At 42.6% G+C, this 26,196-nt stretch overlaps 2 protein-coding genes and 1 long non-coding RNA gene across 5 annotated transcripts; 2 read left to right on the top strand and 1 right to left on the bottom strand.

Moving 5' to 3' along the window:
• Window positions 1-4,617: 4,617 nt before the first annotated feature.
• On the bottom strand, window positions 4,618-7,688 carry LOC110492553 (uncharacterized). The gene is made up of 5 exons (XR_016487491.1): window positions 7,554-7,688; window positions 5,777-6,348; window positions 5,508-5,662; window positions 5,304-5,417; window positions 4,618-5,229 (listed from the first exon to the last, which is right to left on the bottom strand). It is a non-coding gene; the product is annotated as an uncharacterized LOC110492553 (long non-coding RNA).
• Window positions 4,796-11,927, top strand: LOC110492543 (E3 ubiquitin-protein ligase TRIM35). 2 transcript variants are annotated; one of them, XR_016487490.1, is made up of 7 exons: window positions 4,796-5,479; window positions 5,595-5,690; window positions 5,807-6,037; window positions 6,156-6,178; window positions 6,262-6,380; window positions 6,597-6,717; window positions 10,482-11,203. XR_016487490.1 is itself a non-coding variant. In XM_021566947.3 (6 exons), the coding sequence occupies exons 1-6, from the start codon at window positions 5,075-5,077 to the stop codon at window positions 11,027-11,029; spliced, it is 1,422 nt and encodes a 473-aa protein (XP_021422622.3). In that variant the 5' UTR covers window positions 4,796-5,074; the 3' UTR covers window positions 11,030-11,927. The 2 variants fall into 2 exon arrangements, 1 of the variants encoding a protein (XP_021422622.3); XM_021566947.3 differs by lacking the exon at window positions 6,597-6,717 and having other exon boundaries at window positions 10,482-11,927.
• A 434-nt stretch (window positions 11,928-12,361) lies between these two features.
• On the top strand, window positions 12,362-25,207 carry LOC110492546 (E3 ubiquitin-protein ligase TRIM35). Of its 2 annotated transcripts, none has more exons than XM_036947558.2 (6): window positions 12,362-13,048; window positions 17,391-17,486; window positions 17,598-17,828; window positions 17,947-17,969; window positions 18,053-18,171; window positions 24,298-25,207. In XM_036947558.2, the coding sequence occupies exons 1-6, from the start codon at window positions 12,644-12,646 to the stop codon at window positions 24,843-24,845; spliced, it is 1,422 nt and encodes a 473-aa protein (XP_036803453.2). In that variant the 5' UTR covers window positions 12,362-12,643; the 3' UTR covers window positions 24,846-25,207. The 2 variants fall into 2 exon arrangements, with proteins under 2 accessions (XP_036803453.2, XP_090059914.1); XM_090203788.1 differs by having other exon boundaries at window positions 12,370-13,048; window positions 18,053-18,175.
• Window positions 25,208-26,196: the final 989 nt, after the last annotated feature.

Genomic DNA, 26,196 nt, shown 5'->3' with positions numbered 1-26,196 from the left:
ATTTGGCATGGGCCCTCGGATTATCAAAAAGTTCTACAGCTGCACCACCGAGAGCATCTTGACTGGCTGTATCGTCGCTTGGTATGGCAAATGCACCGCTCTCGACTAAAGCTGTTGCAGTGACCGCATTACACACAGTCATAACGACAGTAAAAAATTCTATGTGATTGTTGAGTCGTGGTAATCCCTGACTGCACTCTGGACATGTGTTAGTAGAACTCAACCCGTTAACGATCATCAGGTTGCTAGTGGTCTGGTACTCAGGGCTCTATTGTCCCTCTAACCACTCTGACATCAATGCAAGTGCTATCAAAACTCACATCAAACACATCATAAAAACAGCATGTGCTTTTAAAACTCTCCTCACAGTGATTGATCAATTTGAAGAAAGAACAACAAGTTGAAACTGAGTGTAAAACATGGACATTGTGGATGTTGTTTCAAAGCCTTACACAACTAAATGGACAGCGCTTTTTTAGGTGATGATTAATTCCAAAGATCCATTTAAACTTGAACATGTGTAAATATTTGTATGAACATAAGATTCAACAACTGAGACATAAACTGAACAAGTTCCACAGACATGGCATTGTCATGTCAGGATGAGCCTGCAGGAAGGGTACCACATGAGGGAGGAGGATGTCTTCCCTGTAACGCACAGCATTGAGATTGCCTGCAATGACAATAAGCTCAGTCTGATGATGCTGTGACACACCGCCCCAGACCATGACAGCAGGCGGCAGGGTAGCCTAGTGGTTAGAGCGTTGGACTAGTGAACGGAAGGTTGCAAGTTCAAATCCCCAAGCTGACAAGGTACAAATCTGTCGTTCTGCCCCTGAACAGGCAGTTCCTAGGCTGTCATTGAAAATAATAATTTGTTCTTAACTGACTTGCCTAGTTCAATAAAGGTAAAAAAATTAAATAAATGATGAACCCTCCACCTCCAAATCGATCCCGCTCCAGAGTACCGGCCTTGGTGTAATGTTCATTCCCTCGACGATAAACGCAAATACAACCATCACCCCTGGTGAGACAAAACCGCGACCTGTCAGTGAAGAGCACTTTTTGCCAGTCCTGTCTGGTCCAGCGACGGTGGGTTTGTGCCCATAGGCGACGTTGTTGCCGGTGATGTCTGGTGAGGACCTGCCTTACAACAGGCCTACAAGCCCTCAGTCCAGCCTCTCTCAGCCTATTGCAGACAGTCTGAGTACTGCTGCAGGGATTGTGCGTCCCTGTTTTAACTTGGGCAGTTGTTGTTGCTATCCTGTACCTGTCCTACAGGTGTGATGTTTGGATGTACTGATCCTGTGCTGGTGTTGTTACACGTGGTCTGCCACTGCGAGGACGATCAGCTGCCCGTCCTGTCTAACTGTAGCGCTGTCTTAGGTGTTTTCATAACTGTGCACTTAATTGCCTACCGTCTGTAAGCTGTTAGTGTCTTAACAACCGTTCCACATGTGCATGTTCATTAATTGTTTATGGCTCATTGAACAAGCATGGGAAACAGTGTTTAAACCCATTACAATGAAGATCTGTGAACTTATTTTGAGTTTTACAATTTATCTTTTGAAAGACAGGGTCCTGAAAAATTGTTATTTTTTTTTGTTGCTGAGTTTACATACTGGAGCTTTGCATACACATTTGCCTATATACTATAAAAGCCCGAAAAAAACCCAACCTTAATTATAATAATGATTGTGCCGTTATTCTGATTTAAGATATCTTTGGAACATAACTTGTCTTGACTACATTTAAAAAAACCTGAGTTAGCCTACATAATAATTTGATTTTTGAATAGAATATTAATAGGGCATTTTTTAAAATATTTTTATAATTAATACCTTTAGCTACAGAATATCAAATAAAAAATGTTTTTTGAATTGATTAAACCTGGTCCATTTAATTCCCACCAATTGAGATTCTGGCTCTTTTTGTGTATTTTGTGTGAATACAATGTAGTTGGATTGTTTAACATTTAAAGATTATTTGTAAATCTGGAACCATTCAGATGTGGTAAAATCAAATTTGTATCATCAACACAAATTCTAGGAAGTATGGTAGAAGACACAGCAGCAAGGTCATTGATATAGATTAGAAATAACAACGATCCCAGGATCGATCCCTGTGGAACATCACAAGACATCTTGGCCCTGGTAGATAAACAACCGAACAACTGTTCTCTATCCTAAACATAATTATAAATCCATTAAAATCATAATAATGCAATTAAATCAATAATATTTCATGATCAACCGTGTCAAAAGCTTATGATAAATGTAGAAAGATGCCAAGAGCATATTCATTACTGTTTACCTACAAGTTGTAAAAGAGTCAAATCTGTGGAGTAGTTTTTACTAAAAACATATCGTGCTCATATAAAATAAAGTGGTTTAAATGTAAAAAAAATAATTTCGATACACCAGTTTCTCTAGTATTTTAGAACAGCATGATAGTACAGATATTGGGTGATAATGTGTAAAATATCTTGTATCCTGAGATTTAGAGATGGGGACATCTTTGAACATTTTAAAATCTTTAGGAACAATACCAGTTTGCATTGATTTGGTGAATTTATACAGCATTTTAGAGGCTCAATCATCAAGGAAGACACGGATTCTCCAAAAAGGCCCCTCATCATTACCAGCCGATGATAGCTTAAAGTTACCAAAGACCTCCATCACCTCCATTACATTTTTTAAAATGTATTTAACCTTAATTTAATTAAGGAGCCGCCCCTTTTTTATGTTTTGCTTAAAATGACAAACACAAATCTCACTGCCTGTAGCTCAGGCATTGAAGCAAGGATATGCATATTATTGATACCATTTGAAAGGAAACTCTTTGAAGTTTGTGGAAATGTGAAATGAATGTAGGAGAATATAACACATTCGATCTGGTAAAAGAAAATGCAAAGAAAAAAAGCAACATTTTATTTTTTTGTACCATCATCTTTGAAATGCAAGAGAACGGCTGTAATGTATTATTCCAGCCCAGGCACAATTTAGATTTTGGCCACCAGATGGCAGCAGTGTATGTGTAAAGTTTTAGACTGATCCAATGAACCATTTCATTTCTGTTAAAAGTGTGGTATCAAGACTGCCTAAACGTGCCTAATTGGTTTATTAATAACTTTTCAAGTTCATAGCTGTGCGCTCTCCTCAAACAATAGCATGGTATTATTTCACTGTAATAGCTACTGTAACTTGGACAGTACAGTTAGATTAACAAAAGTTTAACTTTCTGCCAATATCAGATATGTTTATGTCCTGGGAAGATTTCTTGTTATACTTACAACCTCATGATAAACGCATTAGCCTAAGTTAGCTCAACTGTCTCGTGGGGGACACACAGATCCTGAAGAAGTTTTTAACTACGCAAGTCAGTTAGGAACAAATTCTTAATTACAATGATGGCCTGCCGCCATCAGGTGGATCAAACTGAAGCACAAAAGGGAAATGTCCCGTCACGTTATCCAAGGGATTTGCATACATTTCTCAGATTTTCGTTGACAGAGGGGAACCCACATTCACGAAAAAAGTTCAATTCAAATGAGATAACATCAGGATCATTATAGGTCTTATTCTCAACATTACATCGAGATGGGATAGCTGTAGAAGCCAAGGTTCCTTTATATTGTTTGAGGAATTTGCTAGTAAAATGATTTTTATCCTGAGTAGATGGGTAAATTTGTATTTGAACTTTTTATAATAAGCAGAATACAGGGGGGTAGGATTGGTGAGCACATTTTTATACAGCTTGTTTTTTTAAACTGGAGATTTAAGGATTAGTACAGAATTGAAGGATTTGAGAAAAGTCTGTAAGCAGACTCCTCATTGGGATGATTATAAACATTTTCCCATGAAATATTGTCCAGGGACATCTCTAACCGCTCAGAATTATGTTTGTTAGATATTCTCCATTCCCACCTTTTCAATTCCAGCTGCCAGCGAGAAGTGGAATATTGGAAAGAGGTCAGAAATGTCAGTATAAAGTATACCTGTTTTATCCACATTATTCAAAGAGTTAGTACATTGTCAACAAAAGTCAACATCTTGCTCTAGGCAGACTGAATGTAAGAGCTCGTCCAATGTCGGAGTTTCAACTGCTTTTCACTTCATTCAGTTGCTGTCCATGGTGCTGAATTGACCAAAATATACACTTAGCGTTTTGCTGCATTAAAGGCCCAGTGCGGTCAAAAATATGATTTCCTGCATTGTATATGTTTCCACACTATGTGGTTGGAATAACACTGTGAAATTATGAAAATGATGATAATGCCATTTTAGAGTAAGAGCTGATTGAAAAGACCGCCTGAAACTTCAGTCTGTTTTGGGGGAATGGAGTTTTGGCCTGGTGGGATGGAGTTTTGGCCTGGTGGGATGGAGTTTTGGCCTGGTGGGATGGAGTTTTGGTCTGGTGGGATGGAGTTTTGGCCTGGTGGGATGGAGTTTTGGCCTGGTGGGATGGAGTTTTGGCCTGGTGGGATGGAGTTTTGGCCTGCCTGGTGACAATAAGACCAAATCCTCTCTTCCAATAACAGCTAGTTTTCATGTTTTCCTTTCCCACTCAGACCACTCCCAGGCGGTCCAAGCAAAACGAATACATGAGAAATTGCTCTTTGCTAAGAAGCTATTTTATATGTTTTTAAATTACACAGAAATTATTTGAAATTGAGACAAAAACGGCTACATTGGACCATAAAAATCAGGTTATATTTAACCAAACACTGACATCTAGTGGAAGTGTCCTGCACAGACTCAAGCTAATATAAATGACAACTCAGCAGAGCCCCACCCCTGACTTACTTGTATAGCAGGAAGGAGTAAAGCTCACAACAGAACAGCGCTGTAACATTCAGCTATTCAGCATTCAGCTAAACTGATATGACATATAGGATGACCAATAATCTTTGTAAACAATCAAAACAACGATTCAAGACTAAGGAATAACGGCAGGTAAAACAGATTTCTGAGTTCAGTTAACTTTTCAAGAGTAAACATTCATCAAAAGAGTTGTCAAAAGTGAAACTAAACCTTCAATTCAAAAGCCATAACAGAGAGATAAGCAGTGAGCCATGGCCTCTAAAGCTTCTCTCTCCGAGGATGATTTCTCCTGTCCAGTATGCTGTGACATCTTCAAGGATCCTGTGGTCCTGTTGTGTAGCCACAGTTTCTGTAAAGCCTGTCTGGAGGAATACTGGAAACAGAAGGCATCTCGGGAATGTCCAGTCTGCAGAAAGAACTCATCAATGGAATTCCCCCCCTGTAACCTGGTTTTAAAGAACCTGTGTGAGGCCTACTTACACGATAGAAGTCAGAGAGCTTCAGCAGGGTCTGAGGTGCTCTGCAGTCAACACAGTGAGAAACTCAAGCTCTTCTGTCTGGAGGATAAACAGCCCATCTGTTTTGTGTGTCAAACTTCAAAAAAGCATAAAAGCCATGACTGCTGCCCAATAGATGAAGCTGTACTGGATCATAAGGTAGGAGATTTAACGCTACTTGACCTACAGCATATATTGTGGAATGTGAATGAAGATCTGTGTGAATCCACTCCTTTTACCCACAGCATATCGTTAAAATGTTGTTTCATTCTAGGAGGAACTCAAGACTTCACTGGAGCCCTTACAGGAGAAATTGAAGGTCTTTGGAGAAGTTAAACTGATCTGTCATAAAACAGCCAACCACATCAAAGTAAGAATACAGAGTGAAGCTCAAATACAATGATACTGTGAAGATTCATCATAACCCTGTGGAATTATGGATAATCAATTATTTACATTTTTGACATTCCTCTCTACTGTCTCCAGAGCCAGGCCCAGCACACAGAGAGGCTGATTAAGATGGAGTTTAAGAAGTTTCATCAGTTTCTATATCATGAAGAGAGAGCCAGGATAGCTGAACTGAAGGAGGAAGAGGAGCAGAAGAGTCAGATGATGAAGAAGAAGATTGAGAAGATGAGCAGAGAGATATCATCACTTTCAGACACAATCAGAACCATAGAAGAAGAGCTGGGAGCTGAGGACATCTCATTCCTGCAGGTAAGGTCTAATCGACCTCTGATAAATCAATAGCCGTATCAATTATGAAATAAATATTGTAGTAATTGATTTTCTAAGATCAATACATCTATTAACATGTTATTTTGTTTCCCTACAGAACTACAAGGATACAGTGAAAAGGTAATGGGACTATTATGTCTCTCTCTTCTCTGTGGTTCTGTATCAAACCCCACAGCAACACTGACTCCTGAATGTTCTTCCAGAGCCCAGTGTACACTGCCAGATCCAGAGAGGGTTTCAGGAGCGCTGATCGATGTGGCAAAGCACCTGGGAAACCTGCAGTTCAGAGTCTGGGAGAAGATGCAGGGAGTAGTTCACTACAGTGAGTAGATCTTTGAGATATAATGGGTATTAAACACTGAGTGGACAAAACATTAAGAACACCAGCTCTTTCAAAGATAAAGCTATGATCCCTTATTGATGTCACTTGTTAAATCTACTTCAATCAGTGTAGATGAAGGGGAGGAGACAGGTTTAAGAAGTATTTTTAGTCCTTGAGACAGTTGAGAAATGGATTGTGTCTGTGTGCCATTCACAGGGGGAATAGGCAAGACGAAATATGTAAGTGCCTTTGAACGGGTATGGTAGTTGGTGCCAGGGACACTGGTTTGTGTCAAGAACTGCAACACTGCTGGGCTTTTCACGCTCAACATTTTCCGGTAAATATCTACAATGATCCACTATGGGAAGCAATGGATTCAACATGCACCAGCAAACTGAATATTAGGAATGTGTTCTTAAATGTTTTGTACACAGTGTATATTGGACCAATACTGTAACTCTCCAATACTGAAAAAAATAGAGTGAATGATATTTAGAATTACCTATTTTCTGCCCTTGAGTTGCGTTCCCATGCAAAACTAGACAGCTAACAACTAAGTATTCAATAAAACTGCCATAGCCTGACTTTTCTTGAATGAATATATTGAAAATGTTTATGTTGTGAAACTGCAAAATACAGAAAATAATATATTTAGTATTCAATTTACACCGACATACTGTAGCTGTACATTATACATTTGAAGTTGCATAAATACAAAGCACGTGCTAAGGTACTGTAATGAAACAGACCTCGAACCCTCGACCTTCTAGCCCGAAGTCCAGCGCGCTATCGACCGTGCCGCAAAAGCATGTTCAAACGCAGAGTCGATTTCCGCGATTATAAACCCCGGGTTGTTACAGTACCATGACTCTGGCATGATACCAAAGCATATAGCTAATTGTTACTCATATGGTAATTGGCTAACTCCTTTCATTACTCTAATAATATACAACCATCTCTGTAGAATAACAATGCATATTACACTAGAAACAGTAACAAAACTACACAATTGTATATTTTACCGTTTGCATGACGCACGTGCAAAGTAATACAGCTGACGGCATACATGAAAGGCAAGGCAATTTGTGAGTAAATGCAACCAACATTGATATGTAAGAAATTCTATCAATAACAAGATTATAATCACTAGCAATATGCTTGAATCGAACTTACAAACAAATATTTTACGAGGCTGAAGCGTGACGAGAGATCTGCACTGAAAGACCTGCACCGTTGCGTTTTTTAGCTGCTTCTCGGCGTCTCCTCCTGTTTCCTTCTGCATGTCTCTTCCTGTTTTCCTTACAGTCTAAGTACCAGAAAGCTCCACTAGGGGGCGAAAAACACAATGGAACACAATGAAAATCCATTTAAACCGTTGTATCCATTTAAATCCATTGAAATCATAAAATAATCTGTTACCTTCTAGCAGGATGGCAGCACAACCTACATAAAAAAAACTTTGTACGTTTTCAGAGGATCTTCCAATAAGTAATGTGCACATACAGTTGAAGTCAGAAGTTTATATACACCTTAGCCAAATGCATTTATACTCAGTTTTTCACAATTCCTGACATTTAAACCTAGTAAAAATTCCCTGTCTTAGGTCAGTTAGGGTCACCACTTTATATTAAGAATGTGAAATGTCAGAATAATAGTAGAGAGAATTAATTCTTTCAGCTTTTATTTCTTTCATCACATTCCCAGTGGGTCAGAAGTGTACATGCACTCAATTGATATATGGTAACATTGCCTTTAAATTGTTTAACTTGGGTCAAACGTTTCGGGTAGCCTTCCACAAGCTTCCCACAATAAGGTGGGTGAATTTTGGCCCATTCCTCCTGACAGAGCTGGTGTAACTGTCAGAAGGAATGCTCCCCGTAGCCAGGCCAGTGCGGCGAGGTGGAATAGCCAGTTTGTATAGGCCTCCTTTCTTGCACACACTTTTTTTAGTTCTGCCCACAATTTTTCTATGGGATTGAGGTCAGAGCTTTGTGATGGCCACTCCAATACCTTGACTTTGTTGTCCTTAAGCCATTTTGCCACAACTTTGGAAGTATGCTTGGGGTCATTGTCCATTTGGAAGACCCGTTTGCGACCAAGCTTTAACTTCCTGACTGATGTCTTGAGATGTTGCTTCAATATATCTACATAATTTTCCTACCTCATGATGCCATCTATTTTGTGAAGTGCACCAGTCCCTCCTGCAGCAAAGCACCCCCACAACATGATGCTGCCACCCCCGTGCTTTACAGTTGGGATGGTGTTCTTCGGCTTGCAAGCCTCCCTATTTTTCCTCCAAACATAACGATGGTCATTATGGCCAAACAATTCTGGTCTTGTTTCATCAGACCGGAGGACATTTCTCCAAAAAGTACGATCTTTGTCCCCATGTGCAGTTGCAAACCGTAGTCTGGCTTTTTTATGGTGGTTTTGGAGCAGTGGCTTCTTCCTAGCTGAGCGACCTTTCAGGTTATGTCTGCATTGTGTCCCACCACCCGCCAACCCCTCTTTTTACGTTACTGCTACTCTCTGTTCATCATATATGCATAGTCACTTTAACCATACCCACATGTACATACCACCTCAATAAGCCTGACTAACCGGTGTCTGTATATACCCTTGCTACTCTTATTTTCAAATGTCTTTTTACTGTTGTTTTAATTCTTTACTTACCTACACACACACACACACACACACACACTCACACACACACACACACACACACACACACACACACACACACACACACACACACACACACACACACACACACACACACACACACACGCACACACACACACAAACACATATATACACTTATTTTTATCTCCGCACTATTGGTTAGAGCCTGTAAGTAAGCATTTCACTGTAAGGTCTACAACACCTGTTGTATTCGGTGCACGTGACAAATAAACTTTGATTTGATATAGGACTTGTTTTACTCTGGATATAGATACTTTTGTGCCTGTTTCCTCCAGCATCTTCACATGGTCCTTTGCTGTTGTTCTGGGATTGATTTGCACTATTCACACCAAAGTACTTTCATCTCTAGGAGACAGAACTTGTCTCCTTCCTGAGAGGTATGACGGCTGCGTGGTCCCATGGTGTTTATACTTGTGTACTATTGTTTGTTCAGATGAACGTGGTACCTTCAGGCGTTTGGCAATTGCTCCCAAGGATGAACCAGACTTGTGGAGGTCTACACATTTTTTTCTGAGGTCTTGGCTGATTTCTTTTGATTTCCCCATGATTTCCAGCAAAGAGGCACTGATTTTGAAGGTAGGCCTTGAAATACATCCACAGGTACACCTCCAATTGACTCAAATGATGTCAATTAGCCGAGCAGAAGATTATAAAGCCATGACATTTTCTGGAATTTTCCAAGCTGTTTAAAGGCACAGTCAACTTAGTGTATGTAAACTTCTGACCCACTGGAATTGTGATACAGTGAATTATAAGTGAAATAATCTGTCTGTAAACTATTGTTGGAAAAATTACTTGTGTCATGCACAAAGTAGATGTCCTAACCGACTTGCCAAAACTATAGTTTGTTAAGAATACATTTGTGGAGTGGTTGAAAAACAAGTTTTAATGACTCCAACCTAAGTGTTTGTTAACTTCCACCTTCAACAGTATATATGTCACGTTCTGACCTTAGTTCTTTTGTTATGTCTTTGTTTAAGAATGGTAAGGGCGTGAGTTGGGTGGGTTGTCTATGTTCTTTTTTGTATGATTTGGGATTTCTGTGTTTGGCCTGGTATGGTTCTCAATCAGAGGCAGCTGTCAATCGTTGTCCACGATTGAGAACCATACTTAGGCAGCCTGGTTTCACGTTTGAGTTGTGGGTGCTTATTTTCTGTTCTGTGTTTTAGTTCACCGTTCAGCACTGTTTCGTTTATCGTGTTTATTTTTGGGGGGAGTATTCGTAAAAGGCATAATGAATACTTACCACGCTACACCTTGGTCCTCCTCTCTTTCTCCCAACGACGAACGTTACAATATAACACAAAACATACAACACATAGCATTATATATCATATACAGTAATGTATTCCCCCTTCATTTTAATTAACGTAGTGTGTTTGTGTTCTCTCTGTCCAGCTCCAGTGACTCTGGACCCCAACACTTCCCACCCACATCTCATCCTGTCTGATGATCTGACCAGTGTGAGATACAGTGATGAGGAACAGCAGCTTCCTGACAACCCAGAGAGGTTTGATGAGGAAGAAACTGTCCTGGGTTTTGAGGGTTTTAACTCAGGAACACACAGCTGGGACATTGATGTTGGGGAGAATATGTACTGGTACCTGGGTGTGATCACAGAGTCTGTCCAGAGGAAGGGAGACAGTGGATATTGGGATGGATCCTGGGGTGTGTTGTTTGGTGGTGGTGATTATAACACACATGCACCAAAGCAGCCACTCACTCCCCTCATAGTGAGACAGAATCCCCAGAGGATCAGAGTGCAGCTAGACTGGGAAGGAGGAAAGCTGTCATTCTCTGACCCTGTCAATAACACACATCTACACACATTCACACACACTTTCACTGAGAGAGTCCTTCCATTCATCTGCACTGGCTTTTGTCCCCTCCCTCTCAGGGTTTTACCAGGGAAGGTGTCTGTATCGGTGGATACTGTCTCTGTCTGAATCAGGGACTAACAGGATGTAAATGAGTCAGTAACACTCACTGATGTCCTTCATTAAGATTCTCACAGAGGGAGGACACACTGTGATGTAGTAGAGGGAACCTTCGTCCATTAACTCAGGAGCACACAGCTGGGACATTGATGTTGGGGAGAATACATTCTGGTGCCTGGGTGTGACCCCAGAGTCTGTCTGGATCTTCCTCCATTAAGAACACTCCTGCTGAAACACTTGCACCTGTCAGAAAATCGTCACTATTATAATACTCTATCACAATAATCACTGTTAATATTACAATAATCATTATTCATATTACTATAATCACTAATAATATTACAATAATCACTATTAATATTAATATTAGAATAACCATTATTCATATTACAATAATCACTATTCATATTACAATAATCACTACTAATATTACAATAACCATTATTCATATTACAATAACCATTATTCATATTACAATAACCACTATTAATATTACAATAACCATTATTAATATTACAATAATCACTGTTACTATACAATAATCCATATTAATACTATTTATCTAACACTCTCACCTGTCAGACAGTAATCTCTAACATCTGACCAAGTTTCCCAACATTTTAGTTGTGTGTTAACAGAGATTGGTCAAACAGTGGTAGTCATCACTGTTATAGAATATAAATGTCACCTGTTGGTTGTTGGGTTTTCTTTTTACCACATGTAGATGTTGTCACTGGTTATGTTAACACTGGCATGTATCCCAGTCAACTTGGGCTCCCTGAAAAACATTTGCTGTACAGTGTTGTGTTCTTGGACCGTGACTAGATAACTAGCCTGTTACACCAACACATGTAACACATGTCTATGGAAAGTAACACATTTTCACCCAATAAACATGATGAATTATTTTGAGGGTCTTCCATCTGTGTTTGGATCATGGGGTTAAATTAAGATCAGCTGCACACAAATACTGTGTACACATACATGCACACACACGTACATACACAAGCACACATTCACAAACACAACTCCAGGCTCTTGTTTGGGGAGTTGGTTTGTTGTGTGGAGTCACCATCTTGCTCTTGGCAGACTGAATGTAAACTCCAGTCCAATGTAGGAGTTTCAGCTGCTGAAGTTGACTGCTTTGCATTTCCATACAGTTGCTGTCTATGGTGCTGAATTGACCAGAGACATAGATAGTCAGAATTCAGCTAACAGTCAAGTCAGATGAGGAGAAACCTTAGATCAGTTTATTTGGTAAATTTCATAAACCTGGCCTTTTGAAGCAATAAAATCCAGTTATATTTAACCAAACACTGACATCTAGCGGAAGTGTCCTGCACAGACTCAAACTGATATAAAGACAACTCAGCAGAGCTCCACCCTACTCCTGCTTAACAGGAAGGAGAAAAGCTCACAACAGAACAGCGCTGTAACATTGAGCTATTTAGAATTCTTTGTAAACAACCAAGAATCAAAACAACAATTGAAGACTAAGGAACACCGTCAGGAAAACAGAGATTTCTAAGTTCAGATGAGTTTTCAAAAGTGAACCTTAGTCAAAAGAGTTCAGAAGTCAGAAGTGAAAGTAAACCTTCATAACAGAGAGATAAGCAGTGAGAAATGGCCTCTAAAGCTTCTCTCTCCGAGGTTGATTTCTCCTGTCCAGTATGCTGTGACATCTTCAAGGATCCTGTGGTCCTGTTGTGTAGCCACAGCTTCTGTAAAGCCTGTCTGGAGGAATACTGGAAACAGAAGACATCTTGGGAATGTCCAGTCTGCAGAAAGAAATCATCAATGGAATTCCCCCCCTGTAACCTGGTTTTAAAGAACCTGTGTGAGGCCTACTTACACGATAGAAGTCAGAGAGCTTCAGCAGGGCCTGAGGTGCTCTGCAGTCTGCACAGTGAGAAACTCAAGCTGTTCTGTCTGGAGGATAAACAGCCCATCTGTTTTGTGTGTCAAACTTCCAAAAAGCATAAAAGCCATGACTGCTGCCCAATAGATGAAGCTGTACTGGATCATAAGGTAGGAGATGTATTAATCACTACAATTAACAAAGTTGGTACCGGTGCTCCCTGTATATAGCTTCCACATTGACTCCGTACCGGTGCCCCCTGTATATAGCTTCCACATTGACTCGGTACCGGTGCCCCCTGTATATAGCTTCCACATTGACTCGGTACCGGTGCTCCCTGTATATAGCTTCCACACTGACTCGGTACCGGTGCCCCCTGTATATAGCTTCCACACTGACTCGGTACCGGTGCCCCCTGTATATAGCGTCCACACTGACTTCGTACCGGTGCCCCCTGTATATAGCGTCCACACTGACTTCGTACCGGTGCCCCCTGTATATAGCTTCCACACTGACTCGGTACCGGTGCTCCCTGTATATAGCTTCCACACTGACTCGGTACCGGTGCCCCCTGTATATAGCTTCCACACTGACTCGGTACCGGTGCCCCCTGTATATAGCGTCCACACTGACTTCGTACCGGTGCCCCCTGTATATAGCTTCCACACTGACTTCGTACCGGTACCACCTGTATATAGCTTCCACACTGACTCGGTACCGGTGCCCCCTGTATATAGCTTCCACACTGACTTCGTACCGGTACCACCTGTATATAGCGTCCACACTGACTTCGTACCGGTGCCCCCTGTATATAGCTTCCACACTGACTTCGTACCGGTACCACCTGTATATAGCTTCCACACTGACTCGGTACCGGTGCCCCCTGTATATAGCTTCCACACTGACTCGGTACCGGTGCCCCCTGTATATAGCGTCCACACTGACTTCGTACCGGTGCCCCCTGTATATAGCTTCCACACTGACTTCGTACCGGTACCCCCTGTATATAGCCTCCACATTGACTCTGTACCGGTGCCCCCTGTATATAGCTTCCACACTGACTTCGTACCGGTACCCCCTGTATATAGCCTCCACATTGACTCTGTACCGGTGCCCCCTGTATATAGCCTCCACATTGACTCTGTACCAGTACCCCCTGTATATAGCCTCCACATTGACTCTGTACCGGTGCCCCCTGTATATAGCTTCCACACTGACTTCGTACCGGTACCCCCTGTATATAGCCTCCACATTGACTCTGTACCGGTGCCCCCTGTATATAGCTTCCACACTGACTTCGTACCGGTACCCCCTGTATATAGCCTCCACATTGACTCTGTACCGGTGCCCCCTGTATATAGCCTCCACATTGACTCTGTACCAGTACCCCCTGTATATAGCCTCCACATTGACTCTGTACCGGTGCCCCCTGTATATAGCTTCCACACTGACTTCGTACCGGTACCCCCTGTATATATCCTCCACATTGACTCTGTACCGGTACCCCCTGTATATAGCCTCCACATTGACTCTGTACCGGTACCCCCTGTATATAGTCTCCACATTGACTCTGTACCGGTACCCCCTGTATATATCCTCCACATTGACTTCGTACCGGTGCCCCCTGTATATAGCGTCCACACTGACTTCGTACCGGTGCCCCCTGTATATAGCTTCCACACTGACTCGGTACCGGTGCTCCCTGTATATAGCTTCCACACTGACTCGGTACCGGTGCCCCCTGTATATAGCTTCCACACTGACTCGGTACCGGTGCCCCCTGTATATAGCGTCCACACTGACTTCGTACCGGTGCCCCCTGTATATAGCTTCCACACTGACTTCGTACCGGTACCACCTGTATATAGCTTCCACACTGACTCGGTACCGGTGCCCCCTGTATATAGCTTCCACACTGACTTCGTACCGGTACCACCTGTATATAGCGTCCACACTGACTTCGTACCGGTGCCCCCTGTATATAGCTTCCACACTGACTTCGTACCGGTACCACCTGTATATAGCTTCCACACTGACTCGGTACCGGTGCCCCCTGTATATAGCTTCCACACTGACTCGGTACCGGTGCCCCCTGTATATAGCGTCCACACTGACTTCGTACCGGTGCCCCCTGTATATAGCTTCCACACTGACTTCGTACCGGTACCCCCTGTATATAGCCTCCACATTGACTCTGTACCGGTGCCCCCTGTATATAGCTTCCACACTGACTTCGTACCGGTACCCCCTGTATATAGCCTCCACATTGACTCTGTACCGGTGCCCCCTGTATATAGCCTCCACATTGACTCTGTACCAGTACCCCCTGTATATAGCCTCCACATTGACTCTGTACCGGTGCCCCCTGTATATAGCTTCCACACTGACTTCGTACCGGTACCCCCTGTATATAGCCTCCACATTGACTCTGTACCGGTGCCCCCTGTATATAGCTTCCACACTGACTTCGTACCGGTACCCCCTGTATATAGCCTCCACATTGACTCTGTACCGGTGCCCCCTGTATATAGCCTCCACATTGACTCTGTACCAGTACCCCCTGTATATAGCCTCCACATTGACTCTGTACCGGTGCCCCCTGTATATAGCTTCCACACTGACTTCGTACCGGTACCCCCTGTATATATCCTCCACATTGACTCTGTACCGGTGCCCCCTGTATATAGCCTCCACATTGACTCTGTACTGGTACCCCCTGTATATAGCCTCCACATTGACTCTGTACCAGTACCCCCTGTATATATCCTCCACATTGACTCTGTACCGGTACCCCCTGTATATAGCCTCCACATTGACTCTGTACCGGTACCCCCTGTATATAGTCTCCACATTGACTCTGTACCGGTACCCCCTGTATATAGCCTCCACATTGACTCTGTACCGGTACCCCCTGTATATAGCGTCCACATTGACTCTGTACCAGTACCACCTGTATATAGCCTCCACATTGACTCTGTACCGGTACCCCCTGTATATAGTCTCCACATTGACTCTGTACCGGTACCCCCTGTATATAGCCTCCACATTGACTCTGTACCGGTACCCCCTGTATATAGTCTCCACACTGACTCTGTACCGGTACCCCCTGTATATAGTCTCCACATTGACTCTGTACCGGTACCCCCTGTATATAGCCTCCACATTGACTCTGTACCGGTACCCCCTGTATATAGTCTCCACATTGACTCTGTACCGGTACCCCCTGTATATAGCCTCCACATTGACTCTGTACCAGTACCCCCTGTATATAGCCTCCACATTGACTCTGTACCGGTACCCCCTGTATATAGCCTCCACATTGACTCTGTACCGGTACCCCCTGTATATAGCCTCCACATTGACTCTGTACCGGTGCCCTCTGTATATAGCCTCCACATTGACTCTGTACCGGTACCCCCTGTATATAGCCTCCACATTGACTCTGTACCGGTGCCCTCTGTATATAGCCTCCACATTGACTCTGTACCGGTACCCCCTGTATATAGCCTCCACATTGACTCTGTACCGGTACCCCCTGTATATAGCCTCCACATTGACTCTGTACCAGTACCCCCTGTATATATCCTCCACATTGACTCTGTACCAGTACTACCTGTATATATCCTCCACATTGACTCTGTACCAGTACCACCTGTATATATCCTCCACATTGACTCTGTACCAGTACTACCTGTATATATCCTCCACATTGACTCTGTACCAGTACTACCTGTATATATCCTCCACATTGACTCTGTACCAGTACTACCTGTATATATCCTCCACATTGACTCTGTACCAGTACCACCTGTATATAGCCTCCACATTGACTCTGTAGCAGTACTACCTGTATATAGCCTCCACATTGACTCTGTACCGGTACCCCCTGTATATAGCCTCCACATTGACTCTGTACCAGTACCCCCTGTATATATCCTCCACATTGACTCTGTACCAGTACTACCTGTATATAGCCTCCACATTGACTCTGTACCAGTACCACCTGTATATATCCTCCACATTGACTCTGTACCAGTACCCCCTGTATATAGCCTCGTTATTGTTATCCTTATTGTGTTACTTTTATTATTACTTTTTATTTTAGTCTACTTGGTAAATATTTTCTTAACTCTTCTTGAACGGCACTGTTGGTTAAGGGCTTGTCAGTTAAGTTAGCATTTCATGCTAAGTCTACACTTGTTGTATTTGGTGCAAAGAAAGTTGGATTTGATTTGACTTACAGTATGTGGGTAGCAGGTAGCCACCCACGGGTCGCTGTTGATAATAGCAGACCTTAACCATCCTCTCCAAGGGTGTCTCAGGTGGAGTTGGGATATACAGAAACCACCCTTCCAATTCACATGTGTATTAATACACACTTGTATATGTTAGAATATAAGCTCCCACCTAATTGTGTTTTTGTATGTGCATACAGTCATTGTGAATTAAGATCTGTGTGCCAATCCACTCCTTTTACACACAGCACCTCTTTATAATGCTGTTTCATTCCAGGAGGAACTCAAGACTGCACTGGAGCCCTTACAGGAGAAGATGAAGGTCTTCAGAGAAGTTAAACTGAGCTGTGATCAAACAGCCAACCACATCATGGTAAGAATACAGAGTGAAGCTGAGATACAATGATACTGTGAAGATTTACCATAACCCTGTGGAATTATGGATATTGATGATTTCTTTGACATTCCTCTCTACTGTCTCCAGAGCCAGGCCCAGCACACAGAGGGGCTGATTAAGATGGAGTTTAAGAAGTTTCATCAGTTTCTATATCATGAAGAGAGAGCCAGGATAGCTGAACTGAAGGAGGAAGAGGAGCAGAAGAGTCAGATGATGAAGAAGAAGATTGAGAAGATGAGCAGAGAGATATCATCACTTTCAGACACAATCAGAACCATAGAAGAAGAGCTGGGAGCCGAGGACATCTCATTCCTGCAGGTAAGGACTAATCTACCTCTGATAAATCAACTGCCGTATCAATTATGAAATAAATATTGTAGTAATTGATTTTCTAAGATCAATACATCTATTAACATGTTATTTTGTTTCCCTACAGAACTACAAGGATACAGTGAAAAGGTAATGGGACTATTATGTCTCTCTCTTCTCTGTGGTTCTGTATCAAACCCCACAGCAACACTGACTCCTGAATGTTCTTCCAGAGCCCAGTGTACACTGCCAGATCCAGAGAGGGTTTCAGGAGCGCTGATCGATGTGGCAAAGCACCTGGGAAACCTGCAGTTCAGAGTCTGGGAGAAGATGCAGGGAGTAGTTCACTACAGTGAGTAGGTCTTTGAGATATAATGGGTATTAAACACTGAGTGGACAAAACATTAAGAACACCAGCTCTTTCAATGATTTAGACTGACTTGGTGAAGCCATGATTCGTTATTGATGTCACTTGGTAAATCCACTTCAATCAGTGTAGGTAAAGGGGAGGAGACAGGTTTAAGAAAGATTTTAAATCCTTGAGACAGTTGAAACGTTTTTTGTGCCATTCAGAGGGTGAATAGGCAAGACAAAACATTGAATTGCCTTTGAACTTGGTGTGGTAGTTGGTGCCAGGCACACCGGTTTTTGATCTGCTGCAACACGGATGGGGATTTCATGCTCAACCATTTCCTGTGAGTATCAAGTATGAGCCACCACCCAAAGGACATCCAGCCATCTTGAAAGAACTGTTTGAAGCATTGGAGTCAGGATTGGATTGGATGGGCTAGTATCCCTGTGGAATGCTTCAGTCCTTTCCTGACGAATTGAGCCTGTTCTGATTGCAGAAAATATTAGGAAGGTGTTATTAATGTTTTGTACACACTGTATATTGGACCACCACTATTACTCTCCAGTACTGAAAATATAGACAGTGAATGATATTTAGAATTACTTACATACTGTACATTTATTTTGTACGTTTACAGAGGATCTTCCAATAAGTAATCAAATCAAATGTTATTGGTCACATACACATGGTTAGCGGATGTTATTGCGACTCTAGCGAAATGTTTATCATGTGCACATACACTACCGTTCAAAAGTTTGGGGTCACTTAGAAATGTACTTGTTTTTGAAAGATAAGCAAAATATTTTGCCCATTAAAATAACACCAAATTGATCAGAAATACAGTGTAGACATTGTTAATGTTGTAAATGACTATTGTAGCTGGAAACGGCAGACTTTTAATGGAATATCTACATAGTCGTACTGAGGCCCATTATCAGCAACCATCACTCCTGTGTTCCAATGGCACGTTGTGTTAGCTATTCCAAGTTTATAATTTTAAAAGGCTAATTGATCATTAGAAAACCATTTTGCAAACATGTTAGCACAGCTGAACACTATTGCGCTAAAGAAGCAATAAAGTTGTCCTTCTTTAGACTAGTTGAGTATCTGGAGCATCAGCATTTGTGGGTTCGATTAAAGGCTCAAAATGGCCAGAAACAAAGAACTTCATTCTGAAACTCGTAAGTCTATTCTTGTTCTGAGAAATTAAGGCTATGCCATGCGAGAAATTGCCAAGAAACTGAAGATCTCGTACAATAGTGTGTACTACTCAAATCAAATCAAAGTTTTTGTCAGGGGCACCGAATACAACAAGTGCATACCTTACAGTGCTTACTTACAGGCTCTAACCAATAGAGCAAAAAAGGTGTTAGGTGAACAATAGGTAAGTAAAGAAATAAAACAACAGTAAAAAGACATGCTATCTACAGTAGCGAGACTATAAAAGTAGCGAGGCTACATACAGACACCGGTTAGTCAGGCTGATTGAGGTAGTATGTACATGTAGATATGGTTAAAGTGACTATGCATATATGATGAACAGAGAGTAGCAGTAGCGTAAAAGAGGGGTTGGCGGGGGTTGGGGGGAGGCACACAATGCAAATAGTCTGGGTAGCCATTTGATTACCTGTTCAGGAGTCTTATGGCTTGGGGGTAGAAACTGTTGAGAAGCCTTTTTGTCCTAGACTTGGCACTCCGGTACCGCTTGCCATGCGGTAGTAGAGAGAATAGTCAATGACTGGGGTGGCTGGGGTCTTTGACAATTTTTAGGGCCTTCCTCTGACACCGCCTAGTGTAGAAGTCCTGGATGGCAGGCAGCTTAGCCCCAGTGATGTACTGGGCCGTACGCACTACCCTCTGTAGTGCCTTGCGGCCGAGCAATTGCCATACCAGGCAGTGATGCAACCAGTCAGGATGCTCTTGATGGTGCAGCTGTAGAACCTTTTGAGGATCTCAGGACCTATGCCAAATCTTTTTAGTTTCCTGAGGGGGATAGGCTTTGTTGTGCCCTCTTCACGACTGTCTTGGTGTGTTTGGACCATTCTAGTTTGTTGTTGATGTGGACACCGAGGAACTTGAAGCTCTCAACCTGAATGGGGGCATGCTCGGTCCTCCTTTTCCTGTAGTCCACAATCATCTCCTTAGTCTTGGCTACGTTGAGGGATAGGTTGTTATTCTGGTACCACCCGGCCAGGTCTCTGACCTCCTCCCTATAGGCTGTCTTGTCGTTGTCTGTGATCAGGCCTACCACTGTTGTGTCATCTGCAAACTTAATGATGGTGTTGGAGTCGTGCCTAGCCATGCAGTCGAGGGTGAACAGGGAGTACAGGCTGAGCATGCACCCCTGAGGAGCTCCAGTGTTGAGGATCAGCGTGGCAGATGTGTTACTACCTACCCTTACCACCTGGGGGCGGCCCGTCAGGAAGTCCAGGATCAAGGTGCAGAGGGAGGTGTTTTGTCCCAGGATCCTTAGTGGTGAGCTTTGAGGGTACTATGGTGTTGAACGCTGAGCTGTAGTCAATGAATAGCATTCTCACATAAGTGTTCCTTTTGTCCAGGTGGAAAAGGGCAGTGTGGAGTGCAATAGAGATTGCATCATCTGTGGATCTGTTTGGGCGGTATGCAAATTGGAGTGAGTCTAGGGTTTCTGGGATGATGGTGTTGATGTGAGCCATTATCAACCTTTCAAAGCACTTCATGGCTACGGACGTGAGTGCTACAGGTCTGTAGTGATTTAGGCAGGTTGCCTTAGTGTTCTTGGGCACAGGGACTATGGTGGTCTGCTTGAAACATGTTGGTATTACAGGCTCAATCAGGGACATGTTGAAAATGTCAGTGAAGACACCTGTCAGTTGGTCAGCACATGGCCGGATCACACGTCCTGGTAATCCATCTGGCCCCGCAGCCTTGTGTATGTTGACCTGTTTAAAGGTCTTACTCACATCGGCTACGGAGAGCGTGATCACACAGTCGTCCGGAACAGCTGATGCTCTCATGCATGCCTCAGTGTTGCTTGCCTCGAAGTGATTTAGCTATTCTGGTAGGCTCGTGTCACTGGGCAGCTGGCAGCTGTGCTTCCCTTTGTAGTCTGTAATAGTTTGCAAGCACGGCCACATGAGACGAGCATCGGAGCCGGTGTAGTATGATTCAATCTTAGCCCTGTATTGACGCTTTGCCTGTTTGATGGTTTGTCGCAGGGCATAGCTGGATTTCTTGTAAGTGTACGGATTAGAGTCCCGCACCTTGAAAGCGGCAGCTCTGCCCTTTAGCTCAGTGCGAATGTTGCCTGTAATTCATGGCTTCTGGTTGGGGTATGTACGTACTGTCACTGTGGGGACGACATCCTTGATGCACTTATTGATAAAGCCAGTGACTGATGTGGTGTACTTCTCAATGCCATCGGAAGAATCCCGGAACATGTTCCAGTCTGTGATAGCAAAACAGTCCTGTAGTTTAGCATCTGCTTCATCTGACCACTTTTTTATAGACCGAGTCACTGGTGCTTCCTGCTTTAATTTTAGCTTGTAAGCAGGAATCAGGAGGACAGAGTTGGGGTCGGATTTATCAAATGGAGGGAGAGCTTTGTACGCGTCTCTGTGTGTGGAGTACAGGTGATCTAGAAATGTTTTCCCTCTGGTTGCACATTTAACATGTTGATGGAGATTTGGTAGAACTGATTTAAGTTTCCCTGCATTAACTTCTTATTTCACTTATCCAGTGAAATGTGTCCGAAATTCAAACTACAGAATTATAAATATTTAACTTTCATAAAATCACAAGTGTAATACATCAAAATAGAGCTTAACTTCTTGTTAATCCAGCCGCTGTGTCAGACTTCAAAAAGGCTTTACGGCGAAAGCACACCATGCGATTATCTGAGGACAGCGCCCCGCATACAAAAGCATGAAAAACATATTTCAACCAGGCAGAAAGTCAGAAATAGCGATTTAATAAATGCCTTACCTTTGATGTTCTTCTGTTGGCACTCCAAAAGGTCCCAGATACATCACAAATAGTCATTTTGTTCGATAATGTCCTTCTTTATATCCATAAAAACTCAGTTTAGCTGGCGCGCTTCAGTCAATAATCCACCCAGTTTCCCTCCATCAAAATGCATACAAAATGAATCCCAAACGTTACTAATAAACTTTTCCAAACAAGTTAAACAACATTTATAATCAAACCTTAGATACCCTAATACGTAAATAAACGTTCAAATTTAAGACGGAGAATCGTTATTGTCTTTACCGTAGAAAAATACAAAAGAACACGCTCTCTTCCATGCGCTTGGAAACACTACAGCCAAAATGGGAGCCACCTAGAAAAACTTCAATTTCTGGCTAATTTTTCCAAAAACCAGCATGAAACTCTTTCTAAAGACTGACATCTAGTGGAAGCCCTAGGAACTGCAATCTGGGAGGATTTCGCCTTCTAATAAAAGTGACAGCCATTGAAAACAGTGGTAGACTGAAATATTGTTTTTTTGGGATGGTTTGTCCTCGGGGTTTCTTCTTCCATATCAATTATGTTATACTCACAGACCTAATTTTAACAGTTTTAGAAACTTTAGAGTGTTTTTTATCCAAATCTACCAATTATATGCATATCCTAGCTTGGGCCTGAGTAACAGGCAGTTTACTTTGGGCACGCTTTTCATCCGGACGTGAAAATACTGCCCCCTACCCGAGAGAGGTTAAGGTCTTCGGCCACTAGGAGCGCCACCTCTGGGTGAGTGGTTTCCTGTTTGCTTATTTCCTTATACAGCTGACTGAGTGTGGTCTTAGTTCCAGCATCTGTCTGTGGTGGTAAATAAACAGCCACAAAAAGTATAGCTGAAAACTCTCTAGGCAAGTAGTGTGGCCTGCAATTTATCACAATATACTCTACTTCAGGCGAGCAAAATCTAGAGACTTCCTTAGATTTTGTGCACCAGCTGTTGTTTACAAATATTCTCACCCCCACCCCGGCTTACCAGAGTGTGCTGTTCTATCTTGCCGGTGCAGCGTATATCCCGCTAGCTGAATACCCATGTCGCCATTCAGCCACGATTCCATGAAACATAGGATATTACAGTTTTTGATGTCCCGTTGGTAGGATATTCGTGATCGTACTTCGTCTAATTTATTGTCCAATGATTGCACGTTGGCGAGTAGTATTGACGGTAACAGCAGCTTTCCCAGTCGCCTTCGCCAGGGCCTGACCAGGCATCCGGCTCTTTGTCTTATGTACCTGCGTCTCTTACTCTTGCAAATAACCGGGATGTCGGTCCTGTGGGGTGTTTGGAGAATATCTTGTGCGTCGTCTTTGTTGTAGAAAAAATCTTAGTCTGATCCGAGGTGAGTGATCGCTGTCCTGATATCCAGAAGCTCCTTTTTGCTGTAAAATATGGTGGCAGAAACATTACGTACAAAATAAGTTACAAATAACGCAAAAAAAAACACATAATAGCACAATTGATTGGACCCCCGTAAAACTGCTGCCATTTCTTCTGGCGCCAACTGTCTCTAACCAGAATAGAAAGAGGAGTGGGAGACCTCGGTGCACAACTGAGCAAGAGGACAAGTACATTAGAGTGTCTAGTTTGAGAAACAACATCAACAGTGAAGAGGCAACTCCGGGATGCTGGCCTTCAAGGCAGATTTCCTCTGTCCAGTGTCTGTGTTCTTTTGCCCATCTTACTCTTTTCTTTTTATTGGCCAGTCTGAGATACGGCTTTCCTTTAATTAGCACAACAGTTTTCAGCTGTGCTAATATAATTGCAAAAGGGTTTTCAAATGATCAATTAGCCTTTAAAAATGATAAACCATTGGAACACAGGAGTGATGGTTGCTGACAATGGGTCTCTGTACGCCTATGTAGATCTTCCATCAGCTGTTTCTTGCTACAATAGTCATTTACAACATTAACAATGTCTACACTGTATTTCTGATCAATATATTTTATTTTAATGGTAAACGAAATGTGCGTTTCTTTACAAAAACAAGGACATTTCTAAATGACCCCGATCTTCTGAACGGTGGTGTATGTAACACAAAACATACAACACATAGCATTATATATCATATGCAGTAATATATTCCCCCTACATTTGAATTAATCCAGTGTGTATGTGTTCTCTCTCTCCAGCTCCAGTTACTCTGGAACTCAACACTGCCCACCCAGATCTCATCCTGTCTGATGATCTGACCAGTGTGAGATACAGTGATGAGAAACAGCAGCTTCCTGACAACCCAGAGAGGTTTGATAGCCATAGAATGGTCCTGGGCTCTAAGGGTTTTAACTCAGGAACACACAGCTGGGACATTGATGTTAGGAAGAATAAAGGCTGGGACCTGGGTGTGATCACAGAGTCTGTCCAGAGGAAGGGATACAATGGTTATTGGCATAGATCCTGGGGTGTGTTGTTTGGTGGTGGTGATTATAACACACATGCACCAAATAAGCCACTCGCTCCCCTCATAGTGAGACAGAATCCCCAGAGGATCAGAGTGCAGCTAGACTGGGAAGGAGGAAAGCTGTCATTCTCTGACCCTGTCAATAACACACATCTACACACATTCACACACACTTTCACTGAGAGAGTCTTTCCATACATCAGGAATCTCTGTTTTCTCCATCCTCTGAGAGTGTTACCAGGGAAGGTGTCTGGATCAGTGGATACTGTCTCTGTCTGAATCAGGGACTAACAGGATGTAAATGAGTCAGTAACACCCCTTGATGTCCTTCATTAAGATTCTCACAGAGGGAGGACACACTGTGATGGAGATTATCATTGTCTGACTCACCTGTTACTAATATAGAATGAATATGTAATCTGTTCTTTGTTGGTTTTATTTTTTACCACATTCACATTTTGTCTGGTTGTTTTAACCCCTGCAGTATGTATCCCAATAAACTTGGGCTGCTTGAATGGCATTTGGCGTATAGTGTTGTGGCCTTGGACCATGCCTCTGTTAGCTAGCTTGTAGACAATGACACCGTTAATGTATGTCTGTAGAGTGCAACACATTTTCAACCAATAAACATGTTTGAATTACCTGGAGCTGCTTCCATCTGTGTTAGGATTATGGGGTTAAAGGTCAGCTGTACACAGACAGACAGACAGACAGACAGACAGACAGACAGACAGACAGACAGACAGACAGACAGACAGACAGACAGACAGACAGACAGACAGACAGACAGACAGACAGACAGTGTTGGGGAATAATCATAATTGGTTGGTAACATAGGTAAGATGTTTTATATTCATCATATGCTTATGAGTTATTTCTCATAAGAATGTATTTTGTTGTACTATAGTGGTGGCCATTGGCAGTTATCTGTTCTCTGTCAGGACTAAGTTTGGGCCGCAGAGAGGGGAGAGGTCAAGGTGAGAGGTCAAGGTGTCATCATGTGTAAACATATCTTTTGCTCCACTGTGTCTGTGTGCCGGTCACTCCCTACTTTTCCCATCTGGGAGAGGAGGATGGCAGTGTCTGGAATCATTCTATGCTCCCTCTTTTGTTGACCTATAGCCTCACTCTCCTCTCCGTGAGTTTGTCCAGGATTGGTTGTATTTAGAATTGGTTGTATCTAAATGACAATTTGATATATATCATAGGGTGGGGGTAATGTCTTGGTACCATTTTGTACCAAGGACGAAATAAGAGCTTTGTTTAGGAGACCAAACTGAACGATAATTTATAGCCAACTCTGTCTGGCTAGGGGATACTCCTCTCTGAAGTAAAGTATTTTCTTTGTGTAAGTTCCTAAGACCTGTGGTTTGTCATGTCGTCTAGGGGGGGGGGGGGGGTGGATCTTTGCTATTAAAGGATCTCAGTTGCAATGTAGAGGGGGCTCTCAGAGAATTCATTGATAGACACTGAATTGATCTGAGAGTCACAGGGTTGTGATAGAGCTCATATAATTAAAGATGGACTTTGATAACTAACTCTGACTTGTGTTGTGGTTTGCTCTCATGATTTGGTAAATAGAGGAAATTTCCACGACAACAGACAGACAGGCAGGCAGGCAGGCAGGCAG

This window comes from Oncorhynchus mykiss, chromosome 16, assembly GCF_057628025.1.
Source record: "Oncorhynchus mykiss isolate SJ-2025 chromosome 16, ASM5762802v1, whole genome shotgun sequence".
NCBI lineage: Eukaryota > Metazoa > Chordata > Actinopteri > Salmoniformes > Salmonidae > Oncorhynchus > Oncorhynchus mykiss.
The sequence above is the reverse complement of the archived record's forward strand: the minus strand, read 5'-3'. Positions and strand labels throughout refer to the sequence as shown.

What these genes read in the sequence shown, in the direction of transcription:
- LOC110492543 (XM_021566947.3), top strand. Translation starts at nt 5,075, where the DNA reads ATGGCCTCTAAAGCTTCTCTCTCCGAGGATGATTTCTCCTGTCCAGTA. An exon ending in AAACAGCCAACCACATCAAA is followed by an intron (nt 5,691 to 5,806) that starts GTAAGAATACAG and finishes TACTGTCTCCAG; the next exon opens with AGCCAGGCCCAGCACACAGA. An exon ending in TACAAGGATACAGTGAAAAG is followed by an intron (nt 6,179 to 6,261) that starts GTAATGGGACTA and finishes ATGTTCTTCCAG; the next exon opens with AGCCCAGTGTACACTGCCAG.
- LOC110492546 (XM_036947558.2), top strand. Translation starts at nt 12,644, where the DNA reads ATGGCCTCTAAAGCTTCTCTCTCCGAGGTTGATTTCTCCTGTCCAGTA. An exon ending in AAACAGCCAACCACATCATG is followed by an intron (nt 17,487 to 17,597) that starts GTAAGAATACAG and finishes TACTGTCTCCAG; the next exon opens with AGCCAGGCCCAGCACACAGA. An exon ending in GCAGGGAGTAGTTCACTACA is followed by an intron (nt 18,172 to 24,297) that starts GTGAGTAGGTCT and finishes CTCTCTCTCCAG; the next exon opens with CTCCAGTTACTCTGGAACTC.